This window comes from Echiichthys vipera (assembly GCF_963691815.1).
Source record: "Echiichthys vipera genome assembly, chromosome: 23".
NCBI lineage: Eukaryota > Metazoa > Chordata > Actinopteri > Perciformes > Trachinidae > Echiichthys > Echiichthys vipera.
The window spans coordinates 7,783,325-7,804,942 of NC_139848.1; the positions used below are offsets into that span (position 1 = coordinate 7,783,325).

Genomic DNA, 21,618 nt, shown 5'->3' on the forward strand with positions numbered 1-21,618 from the left:
AGGGAAGAAATGGAAATAGACATATATACATATTCACATATTCATTTGATTCTGCATTTGCATCCTTTCTCTTCACTTCATTTTTAATCTGCATTATGTCTTCGCTCTACTTTGGGCTTTATTTAGGTCTCAGATTGCTCTCTTTACTTGTTTCTCTTATACATTTTCTTCTTATATTGCATTTTTGAAGGAGTCAACGACTGCTGTATTGTGTGTATGACAAATAAACCAATACTAAATCTTGAGCAGACTCACGTGCACGTAGCCTACGTCAACAGCATCGTGCAAATCCTGTACATCCATACATAACACCCACGGCACACATTGTTGATTATTTATATGACGAAATGGAGACTGTAGATGTAACTGTTCATACGTTAAAACGTTTTAATCACATCTTTAATTTACAACACAGAATCCGTAAAGAAACACTTAAAATCACATTACCTGACACATTACAGCTAAGTCCTCTCCATCATTCACAGTCATTCATCACATGAGTCATACAGTCATAGTACAATGAGGTCACCTTTCATTAAAAGCCTTAATTAGCCTACAACTGCAATTCAAAGTGATGAACGCTTTACAATTTATGAATCTCAAGGCTTTTTTTTTCTTTTTAAAGAATTTTCAACTGAACATTGTGACCCCAGTTCAGTTTTCGCCCTCACATTAGTTCAAGTAAGGCAATAAAAACAGTTCATTACCACTAACCCAGTCCTTTCAAGTTGCCATTAAAGTCACTATCATGCATTGTTTTCAAGTCTTTGAGTCGACACACGACCAGTCCAGACCTGACTGGTTTAAAAACAGCTTTAAATCACCAACCTCCGCCTCACTTACTCACTGACATAAATCAAGTTTTTCCTTTTAAATAGGTAACTTTCCAAAACTACACTCCGTCCTGGAAAGACTTCTCTCCTCCGGGGATTTGAGGTTTCCCCCCTCCACGCTGACAATAGTGGTCTTCACCTTCATCAAAGCGGCACCGTGCCTTTGATGTGCACAGCCGGGACGGATCAGGATATTAGTTATTAGCGGGGGAAAAGGTACCAGCTGCAGGCTATCAGGACTCTTAACAGTTAAGTCTCTCAGAATGTTCTGACACTTTAACACTGGGTTAAATTATTATTCTTTCCCCACCGTTTGGCCCAGACTCCAGCAGAAATGCAGTGACTCTTACACCCCGCAGGCACATAGGAAGTCTGGCTTGCTGAACAATATTGCACTGGGTTACTGTTTCAAATGTGGACAATTTTATAGGCCCCTTAAATTGTCTTTTGCCCCATTTAGAGGGCAGAGATGTACAACCATCTCCAAGTCCGGGAACCTGAGCCGTGACAGTGTCCTTTTAAACCAGCAGGTAGGCGATCCGTGCTGCAGGCGTTCACTTGCGGGTGCAGCCAGGGTACGGAGGAGGGGGGGAGTAGTTGGCCGGCCGAGGCTGAGTCGGGGTGTAAGGGGGAGGGTGCATCGAGGGAGGGTACATCTCGTAGTCGTAGGTGTATGGAGGTGGAGGACCTGCGTTAGAGGAAAGAAAAAATAATTAAATAAAGTTCAGCAGGTAGGTCAGAAGTGTTTTGTTCCTCCAGGATTACAAATTTCACATCTTAAAAAAGGTCCAGTAAAGCTGAGGAAACATGATAAAAGGAGTTTAATGAGGCAGTTGCACCCTCTAGTGGTTAAACCGGGAAACCGCACTCTGTAGGAAGACAAGCGAGACCTGCGGAAGATCAAAAATAGGGCAGCAAAAAGTCCTTTTGTTGACCACAATGAATCAGCCTCACCGGGGGAACTTACATCATCCACTGACACATCAAAGCAGCAGAGATAAAAGCAAAGATGAGTGGAGTTAGGTGAACCCCACTCCAAACCAAAGGATTGCATCAGGAAAACCTCACATTTATGACCCTATTATTAATATTTCTGATAATAAATAACAACTCACAGTCTAACATGTTACTGTAGGAGCTTTACTTTTGAACGGAACTGCCGTGGGGCTCAGAATGAGGCCTTGCCAGATGAAAAAGATGGAGGAAAAAAAGCAACTTAATAAATATTTGATTTCTTTAAGGCGCCATTACGTAAATAAACCCAGTGAATTATAGAAGCGCCAAGTCGATTGAACTCATTAATATAGAACCGCACATCTCCGTGGCAGTGGCGTGGGAAAACAATAGCACTCGCGTCTTTCGTCAAGACAGGAAATAATTCATATCACTGTAGCTACATACATAAGCATTCATATTGTATGGCTCTGTGTGTTTCAGCACCGTGTTTATGAAACGTGATCAGAGCTGCGGGGCAGAGCCAAACGTGCCAGTCCGGCGTAGCATGAAGGCGATACACAGAGGAGAATGAAAAGGATAAATAAATGATGAGCCCCAGAAAAAAAAAAAAAAAACGACCATATTCCTGGCTGGGACTGGAGCGTGTGTGGCAGAGTACAGACTGATGTACCTGTGAGGACAGTGTGGGAACACTGTCGCCAGTTTGCTCCCTTTAAGGCGGGGACAGGAACAGGTGAGAGTGGAGGAACAAAACATGCCGCTTGCGGGAGGTTTGGGTGCATTTATGGGGTCTAAAAGGTCTGAACAGTGCTTGTGATTGAGTTTCCAATCCTGAAAAGAATCAGTTCTTTCTTTGTGCTACTTGTCAGGGATGGCGCTCAGGGCCAGGGTGGATCCTGTAACACAGTACGCCTGCTCTGCTGTTTTCTTTTCATATCTGGTCGCCTCAGGACAGCAGATGAGGTGTCAGTGTGGCAGAATGGACACTGTGTGGAGACTGCAGTTACTCATGTAGACGCCCCTGTCTGAGTAGATATACTACACAGAAGTAATTATTACTATTAACCTTACCCATAATTAAGTAATACTTAGAGAGATCATTAGCAACTTATAAAAGGCAACATGTTTGAACTGCTCTGTTTTAGCGCCTGTCCCTTTAAGACCCCCATCCCCAAAGAAGCCTGGTGCGCTCTGATTGGTCAGCGTTTCCAGCTCTTCAGCCTCTGCACCATCATTGTAGCCAGGTATGACTGTAATGGCACTCCTACACAGTATAGTTGTGACATCACAACCGTACAGGAAGTCCTGACCGCTCGTTTAAAAGACACACTTTCTGAATACAGGCTGTGTGCATTTTCTGTGGATTGAGCATTATGATTCTTTCACAGTATTTATAAAACACATCGACCTGATTTATAATCAAAACTATTTGTAAACCTCACTTTGAAATATGGGTCCTTTAACAAATGATTGAACGCATAAATATCAGTAATAGTAAATCGTGAAATTGTGAAAACTATATATGTATATCCTTTAATGCCTCATCTATATTCTTTCAAAGTGTGTGTGTGTGTGTGTGTGTGTGTGTGTGTGTGTGTGTGTGTGTGTGTGTGTGTGTGTGTGTGTGTGTGTGTCGGTTTGTGCGTGTGTGTGTGACCCCTGTAGACCCACCTGGGTAGCCCTGTGACACAGTGTTGATGTAGGAGGTGCTGAAGACGCCGACCCGCGCGCCCCGCCCGTTCTTCATGCACATACACACGCACAGGAACAGGGCCGCCACCGCCCCCATCAGAAACACCACGCCAAAGACGATACCGGAGATGGCAGTGCCCCTGGAACACGAACACAAACACACACACACACACACACACACACACACACACACACACACACACACACACACACAAACAAACTGTGAGCCACCCAAGTGTGAGAGGAGGCAGCTGTCTCCAACAGGCATGCTACCAATTCTTCTAAGTTGCTGCCATGGAGATGGACTGCAGCATCTGATGAAACTCAGCTGTGTGATGCGTGCGTGTGCAAAGTGTGTGAGCATGGGTGTGTGTGTGTGTGTGTGTGTGGTGCATTCACGGCAGAGGAGTCTGTGAACTGACACTATTAAATGGATAAAACACTCATTAACAGGTTTGTTGCATCTTCACGTTAGATTCAGTCCTGGTTGTTTTCAAGAGCAATAAACTCTGACATCCTTCATCGTCATAAATACGCGTCTTACAAACTTATCTTTATCTCAAAGGTAAGACAAGTCTGAGAAAGAGGTGAAAGTGTGAGAACAGCTGTGCTAAATCAAGGCTAACAGGGGTCAAAGGGGGAGATCCTCTGATGCTCTTGAGGAATGTTCGAAGACAGCTGGTGTGTGACTTAGTTCTGTCTCGTTTGCACCAAGCCTATAGACGCGTGCAGAAAGTCAGTGCGCGGTCTTAATTTGCTTGCGGTGTCCTTGCGTTAACTTACGAGAGGACGTCCCCAACGTAGGCGTAGTAGGAGCAGCAGAAAGGCGGCGATCCATCGCAGCAGTACTCCATACAGCCTTCACACTGGGCTCTGCTGCCGCCTGCAACACACACACACACACACTCTTTAGAAGCTGCTAATGCAGGACGTTAAATTTAGTGGAACTTGCGATTCCCTGAACGCTGGCAGAGTTAAAAAACATCATTAAGAGAAATAATCACAAATAAAAAACAGGTGAACGGGGTTGCTTGACAAATAACGTTGGCATTTATAAAGGAGTCTTAGCGCGCACTAATAATAAAAGAAGCCCTTGAAATAAACTAAGAAGCCAGCTATTGCTTTTTAACCTTTCCCTTGACGAGAAAAAACATAATGAAACCTTTCATGAACTAACCTGAAAGCACACAACCTCAACCGGCAGCCTCTATTTATACCTTCAAAGGCAGCTTTAAAAGCACGAAGACAGCCGATTTATTGCGCGCTCGGAGAAGCGGAGGAGCACTTGACGGTTTTTTTTAAAAAGAAGCAATCAATACCTGTGGAGAGGCTGGGGAAATAAGAATAAAAGATCTCTGTAATGGCCTCACACGGGGACCTTGGGTTTCCTTTCAATAAGCCCAGCCGGTCTGCGTTATCGTTTATGAATGGTCCAATATTATAAAAAGGTAAGACTGTTTGAAGGTTTTTTGTTCTATTATGAAGCAGGTTGAGGTGCTATATGATACTGCGGAAGTACGCACTGCCTTTAAACAAGCCGCCAGGACTTCTGTGCGGTTGTGATGTCACAGCTATACGATACATTAAGTAGAAAGTGCCATTATAGTCATTCCCCGGCTGCGATGATGGAATTTAGATGATGCAATTGGGGCAGCAGTAGCTCAGTCCATAGGTGACTGGGCACCGTAGGGTCGCCAGTTCGAGTCCCAGTGTGGACTGGTGGCTGGAGAGGTGCCAGTTCATCTCCTGGGCACTGTCGAAGTGCTGCTCAGAAAGGCATCCTCAGCTGCTCGGGGCGCCGATCCATTTGGCAGCCCCCTCTCTCTGACATCTCTCCATTAATTGCATGTGTGTGTGCAATGTGTATTTGGGGCCTGTGTATGTGTGTGTGTAACCTGAATATTATAATACCAGAAAAACCTTCCTCTTCTTCATAGACACAGAGAGCGGAGTGTAGAAACACAAAATACGAGTATGTAGCTGAAAATTTGCATAATATGGGACCTTTAAGATTGTTAAATACCAGGTGGGAAGAGACGGCGGACTATTACACGCAAGTTCTTAATCATTTAGGTTACTCTGAACGGCGCTTTGTCACTTTTGACCTCCTGCAGAGCAAAATAAAAAAGGTGCAGCAGCCCCGCAACGAAAAAAGCAGTGTGAACGGGGCTTAAGAGAGTCCCCAACAGTATACGGAACACAAAGATTACATCGAAACGAGAAACCGTTGCCATGTAACAGCAATGCAGCGTTTCACTCAGTAAACAGGGGACAGGCTCGAGCTAGTTCTCTATGTCCGAGCTGAATGAGGCAGCGAATCAACCCACATGGCCGAGCAGCTGAGTCAAACACTGTAGGCTGCAAACTGGCTGAGTGTGACAGACAGTGTCTATGACGAAGCCCGAGACATGAGCACCGTTTCTTATGATTGCACAGCGTTATTGAGGAGTTTGGACCGAGAAATGCTGTCTTTTGGTTTGAATTTGAGAACATAAATAGCTGAAAGACTGGTTCAGGCGTGCTTTTCAGTGTTTTCTGTTTGTTTTCAGACATTTTTTGCTTGGTTGAGTTTGTCTGGAGGATGTTTTGAGCAATGAGTTTGAAGCTGCACCAATGTTTGTTTTGAGAAATCGGTTAATCAGTCAAACCTTCCCTGGGTAAGTTTATACCAAATGGAGAGCACTCAGGTGTCCTACACTTTTTCCAAAAGACAAGCACTTTTCAAACTTTGCCAGCACCAGGAGCACCTATCCAACCCCATCACAATCCAACATGGCTGCCGTGAGCATCAACAGTAGTGAAAGCTGCAGGAAAACACTGTTTATCAGCACGTCTGTCCTAGTTGTGTCTCATTCAATCAGTCGTACTCACAATACAGCCCAACTTCTATCTGCGGACATGTTCCTACAGTGTTTCTATGTGCATGGTTCCCAACTTTGTGTAAGTGCAATACTACATTACTGTAGCTGGAAGGTTAAACTGTGCCCAGAAAGTGTGAAATCTGTGCATGATGGACGCAGAATCGTGAGCCACAGCAACTGAATTAATGACTTTGAGTGGGAGGTCGTTAGCATGGGACACAGCAGGACTGACGCGTGTTTGCGTGGGGCCAAATTAAGAAGATTTAAGAGCCATCCTTTACCGTTTGACGCAATTCACGACCCAATTCATGATCGCTTTACATCCAACGTGCTTGTTCCTGCTCCGAGCAGACGTGGCATTTACAGGATCTATAACATGCTTTTGTGCATGTGATTAATGTGGTTCATTACCCCCACCAGCACCACCCCCACCACCACCACCGCCCCTCCCTGCTCTGCCAAAGCCTCTACATTCAAAAGCATTGTACACACAGCTGTGCCTCTCTGTGTACTCGCCTCAACCTGCTGCGGCGACACAAGCCTTTTCTCCCTGTAAAATGTGATATTTGGGGTTTTTGCTGATGTGTGGAAGGCTGGAGTCTGCACTCCAAGTGAAGGACGCTGCAAAGAAAACCAAAAAACACACACACACACACAAGCTCTGTGTGTATGTGTGTGTCTTTTCTGAAGATCTGCTTTCTCTCAGCAATCATTCACAGTCAAATGACGTGTGCCTGGAGGCATATGCACATTTCCAGGCTTGGTCCTGCCTTTTAATTACTGCAGGAGGATGCTTTTTTCAAATAAGTTGCACAGTGTTAGGAAAAAGGGGGGATGCAGTGGACACAGTGACTTTATACTGCCTTAAACTCTTTCAAAATAAAGTCCACGGTGCACTTTTTAAGACAGATAATATGTCTTTGATGGGGGGGGGGGGGGGGGGGGGGTCCTTCTTGATGGAGGGCCACAGTCCACCCACTTTTTTTTTTTACGTCCCTGCAGAAATGGCTGATGTGATGTGTCCATGTAAATGCCTACGGGAGGCTTCAAAAAGCAGACTTCTGCTTCTGTATGGGTGGTCCCCGGAGGTCCTGGCTCCTGTCTCTCCACACGCTTGGGAGACAATGGCACTATGTCCTTCACCACACACACACACACACACACACACACACACACACACACACACACACACACACACACACACACACACACACACACACACACACACACACACACACACACACACACACACACACACACACACACACACACACACACACACACACACACACACACACACACACACACACACACACACACACACACACACACACTTTTGTGAGTTTAAAGCAGTTTTTTCTGTGCTTGTCTTGAGTTTGGAGGAAAACGCAGCTAAAGTGGTGCTTGGAATAAAAACAAACAAACACACACACACACCAAATGTTCTGAGGGGGTTTCCGGATACATTGATGGGATAATAAAAACCCAAAGAAGCGGCCCATCGCGGGCATGTGGCTGCCTGAGGAGACAGAAGAGCCTTTAAAGTGACGGAACTAAAAACTCACCGGTGAATAAACAGAGAAGCAGCGAGTTCCTCAACAACTTCCAGCCCGCCGCCTGCGTCCTCCTCCTCCAGGGGCTTTCCATGACCCTCCTCTCTCTGTGTGCCCCCTTCCTTTTTCTTAATCAATGGCACAAGATGATGATAATAATAAAAAAAAGCTTTAAGTCCCAGTCACCTATTTGTCTCTACCAGGAGCATCGCTGTGCCTCCTCTAAAGACAGCAGCAGACTGTTCTTTCTAACTTCTTTAAAATAGATATCCCCCTTAAAAGTGCAGCTCCGTTGGTTCCTCCACGTGTGCGCGTCTTTTCTGCCCCTGCTCCGTCCTGTTCCCACACCTCTGACTGACTGCTGAGGTTTTTATTCCACTCCCCTCCCCTCCCCCGCCGGCCCCCGTTTGCTCAAATTACCCTGTTGAGTTTGCACAGAGGAGGGAGGGAGACAGAGAGAAAGGGAGCGTGCGTAAAGGCAGCCACAGTATGAAGAATACAGGATTTTCAAAATAAGACTGCAGTTGAAATGGAAGTGAAGAAGAAGGGGAACTTTATTGATCCCGCAACTGGGAATTTGATTTTTTTCACTCTAATTATTGATCGTATTACACACACATGCCCGAAATACACACACATGCACAACCAGGACCTATATACATGCAATTAAGGAGAGATGTTAGAACGGCGCCCAGAGAAGTTGGGGGTTCGGTGCCTTGCTCAAAAGCACCTTGGCGGTGCCCAGGAGATGAACTGGCACCTCTCCAGCCACCAGTCCATGATCCAAACATGATCCACACCGTGACTCGAACCAGTGACCCAGCCAAACCACCTATGGACTGAGCTACTGCAGCCCCCAAGAAGAAGAAGAAGAAGAAGAAGAAGAAGAAGAATGACTTTATTAATCCCTTAAGGGGAAATTTTTCAACTTTTTCACTCTATAATTATACATGTTACACACACACACAGGCCTGAAATACACACACATGCACAAACAGGACCTATATATATGCAATTCAATTATTATATACATGAAAATTAAGTAAATTAAATGCAATTACATTAAACAGGACCTATATACCTGCAATTAATGGAGAGATGTCAGAGCGAACATTATTTTGAAATCACTCTGATAAACTGATGCTGAATTAAAAAATAAAGTAAATAAATTGTAGTAGATGTAGTAGCATTTCTAGTGGAGGTGATCACAGTGGTATCAATCCTAGTTTTAGTGATAATAAGTGAAGTTGTAGTTAAATAGTCCTTTTTAATGTTTTCAATAGAGGTCTGTGCTTTATTTTGAAGGTAGAACTACCTGTTTCCGGTCTTATTTGTATGTCCATGGATGTATTAAGAGATACATGTGAGGCTCGTTGACACAAGATGAAAAAAAAGTGTTCTTTTCTTCTACATTAGAATTGCATTAAAAAAGCTACATTGAATGTTATATGTGTGTGTGTGTGTGTGTGTGTGTGTGTGTGTGTGTGTGTGTGTGTGTGTGTGTGTGCGTGTGTGTGTGTGCGTGTGTGTGTGTGCGTGTGTGTGTGTGTGTGTGTGTGCTGCTGTCACATCACGACTTCTATTGAGATGAGAGAGGTATCAGGCTGTAATGAGCCGGAGGCGGACAAAGCGTGCTTCTTCACACCTGTGTGCCTGTTGCTATTTTGAGGAGGAAAACAACCCCAGACGCCCTACTTTAAGGTCTCAATGTGTCCTGGAGCCATTGTGTCAGAGACGGGCTAATGGGAAAACTTCATATTAACACAACGTGCAACACATACTGTAGGTGTCATGTCAAAAACACCACTACAGCGCTGTTCCATTCACTCCCCGGCTGTAGTGATGGTGCGGAGATGCAGAGAGCGCACATGCGGGAAACTGGGAAGCGCTGAGCAATCAGAGCAGACTGGTCTTAAAGAGACGGAGCATTTGAGGGCGCGCTCACACTATCCAGAGGGTGAATACAGGTATATACTGACTCTGACTCAGCATATATAGACTCTGAATGAAACCTATGAATGGACCTATGACTCATATATGCCTTGCACCCTTGCACCTCATAACCCCCCCTCACCCCCATCACTTGACACTTTAACTACACACTACCTCCTGCACTACTTGTGTAAATAAATATATGTATATACTTTTCATCTTTATGGTTAATAGGTTATTACGCTCAGGTTTATTTCCATGCTTATGTTTATGTCTGTTTCTGTCAAATCAAGGCAAAGTCCTTGTAATGCAAATTACAATGACTATGATTCTGATTCAAGTAGGAGAAAGAGTGTGAGAAAAATAATGTGTTTTTTAACATTAAAGCATGCAAACGTGTTCTAGTATAAACCTAAAATACAAGTATGAACCTGAAAACCTGAGCGCTATCTTGTGCCTTTAAGAAATATGCAATTTAGCCCTGAAAAAGGCTGAAAGGCTAAGCTTGCACACGTAATGAGAGTTTGCGGGGGCAGGCCACCGCAGACCTCCCTCAAAGTGAAGACTCTGGATCCAAACCGCCCCTGTGCTAACCTGTAGGGACTTAACTATGGTCATAAAAGTGACAATTAAAGAGCTAAATTACTGCTCAGAGAAGCCCCCCCGGTAGGCTGTGAACATCAGCAACAGTAAAAGTCCCCCATCCCAAAATGGCGTACATTAAAGAACATTTAACTAAATAACGATCACATTATAAAGCTATTTTTCACCGTATATGTTGTAGTGGATTCAGATGCTTAAATACGAATGCTGTTTCTTCTGATCTGTCAAATTTGGGATGATTTAAACAAACTTTCATGCGCACCCGAGGGTGGCAAAAGGATGGAGATCATTTAGCCCTCTGAAATGCCACCCACACTGAGCAGCGGTGATTCATAATGCCTTCCAGATGTTTCTCTTGAGCTGTAATGATGTGACGCTGACGTATGAAAAAACAAGCAGGTAAAAAGAGGGGGAAAGTTTCGTGTCGGCCGTGGTGACATTCTCCTCCACAACTGTGTGTTTTTCTCTGTCAGTCTCAAAGTCAGTAAAAAAACACATGCAGTGTAAGTCCTCGCCTACGCTGGTTGTTTAGGCTTACAGAGTCTGGTTCTGACGTATTATGTTATTACGCAGATTACAGAGATGGCCTATCTTCTTCCTAACCATCCATAATTAGGCATAATGATTTCCTTTGTGCCGACAAGACGGGAGATCGTCTTCCTCAGGGCCCAACAGGAAGTGCCGCACAGGCTGCAGCTTTTCGTGACGGTGCCGGGATATTTTCTGGTCCCGGCTGGGCTTTCAGGAAGTTCAGAGGAGATGCCCGAGAGTTTAAGATCAGACAGCATAAAAAGAAACTAGGTAGGGATGTCGTTGTAACACATCAGGGACTTTCTGCTTCATGTATGAAGGAAAAGACAGTGAATGTTGTGTATCTGGGGCATAGCTCATTGGATTTATATTGATACATAGAACGGACTACGAGACATATTAGCAGGCCCCATGTAGCTTCAAAGGGCAGTTTTAAGCCCCATTCACACTGCCTGTTCATTGTGGGGCTTTTATTATTATTCACACGCACGAGACGCTCATGTCTCTTTCACTTCCTGAATGGCGGGACTTTGTGTTAGCTCACACCTTGGGCAGCTTTACTTCACCTTTGCTTGGTTCACACCAATGATCCAAACGCTGGCGTTCCACTATTGCAGTGCTGTGGTGGAATCCCTGTGTGTAAAGCCCACTCACACTGTCCATCGGTACAGTGCCCTAACAGGTTTTACGGGTAAAGCCTAGTTCGTTTGACCAGTGTGAGTGCAACCGCACCGCGCCTAGCTGCGGCCCGCTTTGGAGAGATGGGCTTTTGTCTTTGAATCAATCATCTAACTAGCACGTTTGCACATGTAGGAGCATGAGCGTGCACACGTGTATGAGCACGAGCACGAGGCCTACGCCGGCTCTGACGTCATTTTATGTGCGCCTGTTCGGACATAGAAAAAAAACCCAAGTGCAAGTATCCTAAAAGCATGAGGCACGGTGCGGAAGGACAGTGTGAGTGCGCCCTTAGACTGTGGACACTGCGGCAGGATCGCAGAGCCAAATTGAATGAAATACTCCCATTTAGTGGATAAAACCTGAATTACAACATATATTAAAGTGAATTGCGTACATAAATTAAACCCAGGGTCTTTTTCGGCAAATACACTCATCAAATAAGCCATCGAGACAATTTCGGTTGAGTTGCTAGCAGCCAACTGGGCTAACACTCGGGGCAGCACAGTGAGCGCATTAAAACAGCTTTTTTAAGCACTAATACTGTTCATGATAACACCAAACCTCTGCAGTAGCATGAGAAGAGTCTCTACACATAAACCGAAGCACCCTTGGGCTCCTTCCTTATGGATTGCATTTGGTAACTGACATGAATGGACTTTACTATGAGAGGACCTGGTACCGAGGCCAGTTGGTAAGTCTTTAAAACACACTTTTAACAAACTCTGGGTTCACTAACTACGTTGTTGGTGCTTCAGTTAATGTGTAGGGGCTCTTCTCATGCTACTGCAGAGGTTTGGTGTTGTCATGAGCAGTATTAGTGGTTAAAAAAGACGTTTTAATGCGTTCACCGTACTGCCCCATGCCAATCAACGTTAGCTGCATTGCAGTCAATTAATTACTGTTAGCGCCTGCCCCGGATTTCTCTGTCAACGGTTGTTACACGGAAAAAAAATCTCTCAATGGCTTATTTGATGAGTGTATTTGCTGAAAAGACCCTGGGATGGTTTCACGCTGGAATTTCACTTGAAGTATTAGGACATGTGAAACTGTGGCCCTCGTGTGCTCACTGGGATTATATAACTTTATCAGAATCCCAGTGATCTGTGTCTGGGTGGGTTTCCTTCAGGTTTTCCAGTTTCCTCCCACAATCCAAAAGAAATGCATGTGTTCGGTTCATTGATGACTCTAAAATTGCCCGTAGGTGTGAATGGTTGTCTGTCTCTGTATGTCTCTATGTGCCCTGTGATAGACTGGCGTCCTGTCCAGGGTGGACCCCGCCTCACGCATGATGTCAGCTGGGATCAGCTCCAGCCCCCGCGACCTCGACAGGGACAAGGGGTTGAAGATGAATGAATGAATGAGAAACCCAGTGATTAATTTTTGTCATACTTGTTGTCTATCTTATATGTATGGTGAAACTCACTTCGCCCTTGGAGGATTCATGCATTTTGTATCCTATGGTAGGATATGACAGGGTATGGTATGGTGCTGTGCCATGTCGTGAGGTATTAGGTATATTAGTGAGCTAGCATATGAATGTAGATTAGTGTTCCATCTCTGCTGTAGCTGTGTGGTGTAATTGGTGGCTTTAAATAAAGGATGTATGGGCAAATCAATGGATCAAACAGACAAACCACTCTGGAGACATGAGCTTCACAAGTCAATGTGATACTTTATTCATGAACCTAGGACCATATATATATAAATATATACACATATATATTTATATATATATAAAACACTGTATAAATACTCTATATATTCTACTCCCTTCTGTGATCTCAATAACAAATAAAAAATAATATTAAAAAAAGCCACATGATTATATTTAACAGGCTGTACAAAAATAAATAATGTTTGGATATTCTGTACAAAAGGAAGAAAAAAAAAATAATAGAAAAAAAACAATGTGCCTTCGCAGAAGGCAGAGAGACTTACTTATGAAGTAGTAGCAGGAGACAAGTCCCTCTTTAGGTCTCCACACACACACACACACACACACACACACACACACACGCACACACGCACACACGCACACACGCACACACACACACACACACGCACACACGCACACACGCACACACGCACACACGCGCACACACACACACACACACACACACACACTCCTCTTTGGTCTTTGAAGAGTTCCCTCATTGAAGTCTGTGTAGACGAGGGCAAGATATGGCTAAAGGACAAAGTACGGAGTACTGAGGCATTTAGAGACAACTGGGTGTTACAATGTGCCGCTGGCAAAAAACAAAGATGAAGTGCTACAGGTTTGTGATAAATAAACTGGCAAGTTTGAACATAAACACTTTGACTATTAGCTATATTATTTTCCATACCTGATGGGGTGAGTAAGTAGAATATGAGCTAGTCTCTTTCATTTGTTTCTTTATATACTCTGCAATAACCTCCCCCACCCCAACCCTTATGTGTCTGTCCAGCCCAGCTTGAACAAACATCATATACATGCATTAAAAAAAAAATGACACACACACACACACGCATTCTCACACTCGCTGACGCACACGCGCAGGCATGACATTGGCACGGTAAGCAGCACGCTCCTTTAGGAAATCAGGAATGTCCATGCTTTCTTCCCCCTGATGGGAGGCAAAATGTGCCGCTGCTGCTGCGCCGAGGCCAGACGGGCAGCAAGCTGTAATCAGTCTTTATTGCTTCAACCAGGAGGCAGTGCCACTGAGGACCACCGTCTGGCCCCCGAATGGAAGGAGGGAATGGGTAAAAATTGGCGCAGTCATTGTGGACCCATTATGGGACTGTTTGACTACCTGGAACCCATGACAACCACTCTTTCCCTGGTTGTTAACATTCATCTGCCTCTTTAGTCTGTCCGTGGTAAAACAGAGGCAGTGAAGTATCTAATTTCTGAAAGCTGGGCGTATGAAAGGAGGTTCGATTGTCCTTAACAGGCAGTCTGATTGCACAGTTCCAGCAGGGGTCGCGGCCTGTCTTTGGGGTCGCAGCTTTCATGGCTTAATGTGCGTCCATCGTGGCCGATGCAGCGCAGTTGGCGTTTGCGGAAGCCTCGGCCGCAGGTCTTGGAGCACAACGACCATTCTCCGAGAAGCCAGGAGGGACAGGACTGGGTGGCGCAGGACCGCGAGGCCAAGGGGCGCAGCTCCTCCGGGCAATCTCTGGAGGGACGACCCTGGGGATCCAGACACACCACCTCTCTCTGCTGCATGCCTCCTCCACATGTTTGGGAGCACGGACCCCACTCCCTCAGGGTCCATTCAGCTCCATCCACCTCTCTGATGGCGTTGATGGAATGACGGCGGCCTGCGTTGTTGTTGTTGGAGACAGAAGCAGCGTTGTTGGGTCTCGGGGCAAAGTAGCTGTACTTAACCCGGGGCCTTGGGGCTTCCCCGACAGACAGCACTTGGATGGTGAGGGGCTCGGGGAGCGGGGCGAAGCTCCGGAGGCGCTCCAGGGTGGCGGAGGAGCCACTGTATCTCAACAGTGCCCCTCGCAAGGTGATGTCAGTCTCCATGGTCATCAGTTTGTATTCACCATTTAACAGGTAGCTTCCATCCTGGCGACGCACTGCCAGGTAGCTGTTATCTTGACGACCATTGCCTGGGGCGCGTTGTTTGACGTCCAGGTGGGTTGCACCAGCAGGGATGGTGACAACATCCTGGTAGCCAGGCCTGAAACAGACAGACAGAGGTCAGACTGAGCCATTCTGACATGCATACCAGGATGTTTCGATGTATATTTTAAGACAGTATTTTGAGATACAGCCTGTTGGATATTTACCTGGCACGCTCCAAAGAGCCAGACACTTTCTTGCAGGTAGAGCCATCCCCACCACACACACTGCACTTATCAAAGCGCCGGTTAGAGCCGATGACGCGATCACATCCAGCCTTGACACACTGGCCTTGAACACAAACTGAGGTGGAGTCAGGGCTGCAGGGCGTGCCGTCAGCCACCTGGGGGCAGCAGAGAAGCACAAATGGAACTCAGTTATGTCAAGTAAAACTGTTACATAAGAGTCTGACTCAAAGGGTAGAAAGTAAAAGTTCTTCCCCTGGCAAGGCAGAAGCCCCGGGGCTGAGAGAAATTACATTAGCTGATGCCTCAACTTGCAGGTCTGCACAAGTAAGTTATGAGATAAACTAAGAGCCTGAAGATGTTGTAACATCATTCTAAGACAAAGTCTGTTAATATATTGCAGCACACCGCAGCTCTCACCTTAGATTTGAGGACAAAGAAGTATCCAGTCCCCTTGGCTCGGCACACCAGCTTGCAGCGGTCTTTGGGTGAAACTCCAGCATACTTCGGCACCCACTCGACACCCTCGCCTGAACCCAGGGACACTTGGGCCGACATGTCGTTGTGGGCCAGGCACTGCTCCTCACGGAATGACAGGCCTGAGAAAGAAACAAAGGAGGGGTCAGATTTACTGCCGCTTCAGCCCTGACCTGCGTGCTAACTTTCACACCAACGTGCAAGGGACATCAAAACATGACTTCAAAGAAAGTGTGTGGATGTTTTCTGGGAAGATATCTTACCATTGGTATCAGGGCAGGTGTCCGTGTTACAGGAGCGGTACTGGATCCTCTTGCCCTCACAGTACTTGCCCCCATTCTTTGGCAGAGGGTTGTCACAGGAGCGGAAGGAATACTGCACACCTCCACCACAGGTCCGAGAGCAGTCGCCCCAGGGACCCCACACTCCCCAGCCACCGTTGACAGGAGTCTGAAAGAACCAGGGATATGAGCGTTACAATTTTGAACTGAAGTTAGATGATTGATTCAAAGACAAAGACAGTATATGAACTGCTTTTGATTATTTAGTGTCCTACCTGGTGTTTGGCGGCTTGGCTCTTAGTGAGACAATGTCCGGCCAGACAGTAGCTGTCGTGCCCGCATGCCGTTCCATCAGCCCAGGGGAAGTTCTTCGTCTGGCACACCAGCAAACCATTGGATGTGGTCACAGTGCACCACAGAGCCGCACACGTGGTACTCAGATCTGGGCAGTGTTGAGAGTCTTCACCAAAGGTCAGGCGACACTGATGGTCGGCGTCATAGACTGTCCCGGGCAGGGGTTGAGGGAGCGGCTGAGGTTTGACCGGTTTATCCAGCAGGCACTGACCATGGCCGTTATCCAGGAAGGTGGTGACCATGAGGGCAGAACAGGGGGACCATGGCTGCTGCTGGTCCAGGTTGGACAGTGTGGAAGCCATCATGTGGGAGCCCCAGTGGGCACCGTTGACACCGGAGCACAGCTGGGCATCATCATGAGGCATGTTGAAGACGTGGCCTGGGGAGGAAATAAGAGTTCCTTGAGCACTTCTAGTAAAAGTGGTATATGCGGTTATATATGTTACAAAGGTTTTAAACATACAAATGTGTTTTTTTTCTACTTACCCAGTTCATGTGCCACAGTAAAAGCAGCTTGCAGCCCATCGTCCTCAACAATCGAGCAGCTTCTGTCAGGGTCACAAACAGTGCCAACATCCGCCATGCCCAGAGTGTCACAAGAGTGGGCGCCACACAGATCCTGAACAGACAGACAGAGAGAAAAATTAATGTTTGATTCCTCCTTCTCTTCCTCTTATTCTCTCTCTGATCCATCTAACACACTTCCTCTCCTCCCACTCCCACTCACCGTCCTGGTGAAGAGCACAGCCGTGTCATAATGCTCAGGATTGCGGTCGCTGGGTGGGTTGTGCTGCCTCTGCCACTGGCAGAAGTTGCGGAGCGTCATGGCGGCGTTCGATGACACCTGAGGGCCTCGCTCCTCCTCGTATACCACCAGCAGCTTTACCACCGCCAGGCTGATGGAGTTGTGGATGCTGGGGTGGCGGTAAAGCCGGGACGCCACTGCCATGATGGTCAGCAGGTAGGGCTTGAGCCCAGCACCGTGGAACTCAGCCATGGACTGGTCGGCCACTATCATGATCTCCAGGTAGCGAGGGGTGGAAACAAAACGCCTGGTTCTGTGGTGGGCTAAGGAGATAGGAGACAGAGACAGAGGTCAGACCAAACTAGGTTCAAAGGTCATCGGAGTAGATGTCAGGTTTCAGTCCTAGTTTCACTGCACTGTAACTTGTGAGGCTGTCTGGGACAGTTTGCACACTGCAAGACTCTGCCAGTGTTCTAAACAGCAGCTACAAAGGCTCATTTTATTTAGAGGGATAGAGGCTCCAAAGAGAGCTCCGGATGTGCCTGGAGGAGCCTGGCTTCCGTGACTCAGCGTCAGACCACCGGCGGCTCCTCCTCCTCAGGGTCCACATTCCTAAAAATGACCTTCTCTGGTGGAAACATTATGCGTAGGGAGAAAATCCTTTGTGGGGAAAAATGTGTGCCGGCGCGAGTTGTACCAGGAGACGAGTTTACACGTCTCAGCACCGCCGGGCTCCGGCTGGCCCCAGCCCGGCTGCACCCCTCCCCTTCCTCCGTTACTCCTCCTCTTTCTCCTTGCCCCCCTTTCTCCTCCCCTCCCTTCCTCATCTCTGGTAGTGCGTATACGGCGCTGTCAAAAAAGGTAGCTGAGTCCATTGCGCATGCTGTGCACCCTGGCACACGCACAACTCCAGCGTTTTGTTCCATATTCACTACAGCCAGTGACTTATAAAGAAAATAAGTCATTCGCTTGTTTGTATACATTCTATAGAGTAAATAAACCACTTTCTCTGTTTCCCTGGCAACTTGTAAGGCTGCTGGTCTGATAATTTAAGCTTTGTCTGATATGAAGTGCGTAAAATGCGCGTAATATTTCTGTAGCCTTACCTGTCTGGTCTTCGTTAGCTGCTTCGTGCTTGGCTTCTTTCTCCAGATTCTTTGGCACCCTCTCCTCGTCCTCGTTGACCCCGCACTTGGAGCTCGCCTCCTCAGCCAAAGCTGCCCGACCTCTCCGGCGGATCATGTGGACGTCCTCCTCGGTGCCCATGAAGTCGCTTGAGTTAAGGGGCTGAATAAAATACTCTTCCCCCCGAAAGTAGAATCCGCCCCTGAGTCCGTGGCACAGGTTGAGCGCAGCTACAGAGTGTTCCTCTCCGTTCACCGTGCCGGAGAAGAAACAACCCGGTTCGGCCCCGGTCTTGGGTTCCTGTGTTGGTTCGGACTCAGGACTCCCCACAATGTGGAAGACAAACCCCGGCGCCAAGAAGGTCTGGTCAGGCTCTAGCTGTAAGACCAGCTCCTTGCCAAATACGTCCAACCGGTACTCCCTCATCTCCTCCTCTTTCTCCTTCTCCTCTGCAGACAGAGTCCGCCACGGTTCGGTTTCGCTCACCGACCGGGCCGCCGGGTCTAGTCTGACCGGGACCACGGTGCTCTCCTCCCAGGAGCTTTGCGCCGCTCTGACGCACAGAGCGGCGATTAAACCAATGGATACTTGTAAAACCCACATCATATAACTGCGAAATCCGACAAGAAAGACAAATTGATGATAAAGTGTCTAAGAGGAAGCAAATAAATCCTTTAAAAAAATGTTTCCCCTATAAACTACAAACCCCAAGTCTCTGAACTTCAACAAAAGTGTCCCCAGAATTACGCACACGCGTAAAGATCTAAAAAGGGATCAAATCCAGTGCAAAACTCGTTTAAAGTTATGTGCAGGTCTGACTTGTTGCAAAAAAAAGTCCTTTCATTAAATGCAAATAAAAGCTGGATCTCGGTAGTAAATCCAACAGGTCTCTTTCTCTCCAAACCTCAGCAGATGTCTCAGTTTCTATCTCTCTCTTTGAGTTCGGGGGCAGGTTTTTCCCTCTGCTGACCCGTTTAGTCTGTTCTCTGCTCTTGCCTTGCAGTCAGAACAGAGCAGATCCCTCCTATATATCCCCCTGCCTCAGGACCACCCCTTTCCTGAGGACCCTTTGATGTGATGAGGGGCCAAATCCCGTGCGCAACGAAAACGCACCAGCGACCTGGAGCGTTGCCATAATAATCAATCATTGTGGAGAACTTTGGGCAGAGAAACATTTTCTTCTTCAAACTCTGCTTGTCTGTCACAAGACGCGGGATACATGTTGAGTCATAACCCACGAGTATTATTACTACAGCTTAATAGATCATTCCAACCACAACGCCATTCATGTGTCATCGGTGTATACATTTATGATGTGCGTGGCCAAAACAAAAAAACAAACGTCAAACTCTGGCACTGGTTCAGTTCTCTGCTTTCTAACTTAATTACTGTTCTACATACCACTTATTCAACTGGTGTCTATTCCAACATAAATCAGGGTGACAGGCAGCAGTGGCTGATGTGGAGCAGTGTTGTAGTGTCAGAGCAACTTGAGAAGGGAGATGGCAGCAGGTCCGGAATGGTAACCGTATCTGCTGGCCAAGGCTCCGGGAGTCGTACTCACCTCCACTGTGCCAAGCCGGCTGTGGTACGCCGTGGCCGGGTTCGGTGGCTCTGCTCCCCGGGGAGAGGGAGCAGAGAGGGGCCGCCGAGGTCTTAAGGTGGAGCGGTTCTCCCATCGGGCCGCCTCTGCGCTCAAACCAAGGCAGGCAGAGCCCCTGTCCTCCGGCTTCTTCCCCCACCCGCCCGGGACTGTTCCTTCTCTCCAACAGACAGGAAGAGTTTACGCCGGAGCTTCATTAAAAAATAACTGGCAAAGCAAAGAAAATCCTATTATCTACAGTGCATCTTAGAGGCATCACAAACAAGATCATTCACAGCAAAGCAACTTAAAAAACATACAATTAGACTGTCCAGGAGCAACTATTTAGGGAAAGGAATCCTTCAGCACAGACCTGAAACTGTAGAGAAACGTGAAATCTCAGAAAAGATATTGAAAATATAGGAATATCATATTTTGTACAACAATAAAGAGACCTAAGTGTTTTTTTAAAACAGTATATCACAATGTAGATGGATCCTAGAGAGGTTATTGGCACCATTTCCACTGCAGTGACTCACTGGAGCAAACATCACTGATCAGTCCCTGGGGAGGACATATTATGGGAGTCCACCTTAAAAGCAACAGGTCAGAAAAAGTGAGGAGTTGTAATTTCATAGTTTCCCGGCAGATGGTGGGCATGAGTCATGGAAAATCCCCCTAACTCTGCAGGGATTTTCCAGGACTGGATGAAGCAGTGCCAGGTTCAGCCGACAGGGGGCGCCTTTGCATCACTATCGGGGGTTTGTCAAAGTGCAAACAGTGAGCCATTGACCGCAGGGAGGCAGCCATGGTGCACCCATGATCTATGTGGAGCATGGTGCCTCTGCTTGAGGATGCTGATCCTGGGTCAGCACTCTGAGTTTATAAGATGATAACCAGGAGACATTGGGATGAAGAGGAGCTGGGACACATACAGTGACTAAACATACATGACATTTTTCACATGTGTTAACACGTGCTGATGTGAAAATGACAGACAAACAAAGGAGCTGATCAGGATTGGCATTTGCTACTAAGGTCAATAAGTAACTTAGTGCATGAATTGCAGATAATACTCTACTACTAGTGTAAGAAAACCACCAAATATTGTAGAATATTTGTCTTAATGTCAATAAAGGATGATACGTATGTGTATTTGAAATGCTTTAGAAACCATGCTTCTGCTGCTGGTAATGTAATCATGCATATACAGTCATGTGGTGGACACTAACACAATATTCAATCAAGTACTACACTTTTTGTACGAGTAAATCCAGAGTATCGAGAGAGTAGAGAGGTCAAATATGTACTTTACTCCACTGACCGCTATAGTTGCTTTGCAGATTAGTATTTTACATGAGAATTTTATAAAATGTTGCATTTTTATAGATGAAACTTTCCAGCGATATATAAAATTAGTAAAAGACGTGTTATAGACACAATTTCAGGACAAATGTGAAGAATGGTCAGATTATAGAACACAGCAGGAGGACACCACCGATACTACTGGACAGTGATGACACAGATATGTGATTAATTGCTTTATGGAGTGTGTAATACTTGCCATTGTAATTGATGAAAGGAAACTTAAATAATAAGCTTTTTAAAGA

At 46.4% G+C, this 21,618-nt stretch overlaps 2 protein-coding genes across 2 annotated transcripts; both read right to left on the bottom strand.

Annotated features, from left to right (window-relative positions):
- Positions 1-1,387: 1,387 nt before the first annotated feature.
- On the bottom strand, positions 1,388-8,011 carry cyyr1 (cysteine/tyrosine-rich 1; the record flags this gene model as incomplete). The annotated part of the gene is made up of 4 exons (XM_083937626.1): positions 7,909-8,011; positions 4,266-4,365; positions 3,462-3,622; positions 1,388-1,521 (listed from the first exon to the last, which is right to left on the bottom strand). The coding sequence occupies exons 1-4, from the start codon at positions 7,988-7,990 to the stop codon at positions 1,388-1,390; spliced, it is 477 nt and encodes a 158-aa protein (XP_083793752.1). The 5' UTR covers positions 7,991-8,011.
- A 5,404-nt stretch (positions 8,012-13,415) lies between these two features.
- Positions 13,416-19,404, bottom strand: adamts1 (ADAM metallopeptidase with thrombospondin type 1 motif, 1). Its single transcript, XM_083937615.1, has 8 exons — positions 18,408-19,404; positions 17,284-17,624; positions 17,043-17,175; positions 16,478-16,935; positions 16,185-16,371; positions 15,865-16,043; positions 15,427-15,602; positions 13,416-15,317 (listed from the first exon to the last, which is right to left on the bottom strand). Exons 1-8 carry the CDS (start codon positions 19,030-19,032, stop codon positions 14,573-14,575), a joined length of 2,844 nt encoding a protein of 947 aa, XP_083793741.1. The 5' UTR covers positions 19,033-19,404; the 3' UTR covers positions 13,416-14,572.
- Positions 19,405-21,618: the final 2,214 nt, after the last annotated feature.

What these genes read in the sequence shown, in the direction of transcription:
- adamts1 (XM_083937615.1), bottom strand. Translation starts at nt 19,032, where the DNA reads ATGATGTGGGTTTTACAAGTATCCATTGGTTTAATCGCCGCTCTGTGC. An exon ending in AGCTAACGAAGACCAGACAG is followed by an intron (nt 17,625 to 18,407) that starts GTAAGGCTACAG and finishes CTATCTCCTTAG; the next exon opens with CCCACCACAGAACCAGGCGT. An exon ending in CACCTGCCCTGATACCAATG is followed by an intron (nt 16,044 to 16,184) that starts GTAAGATATCTT and finishes TTTCTTTCTCAG; the next exon opens with GCCTGTCATTCCGTGAGGAG.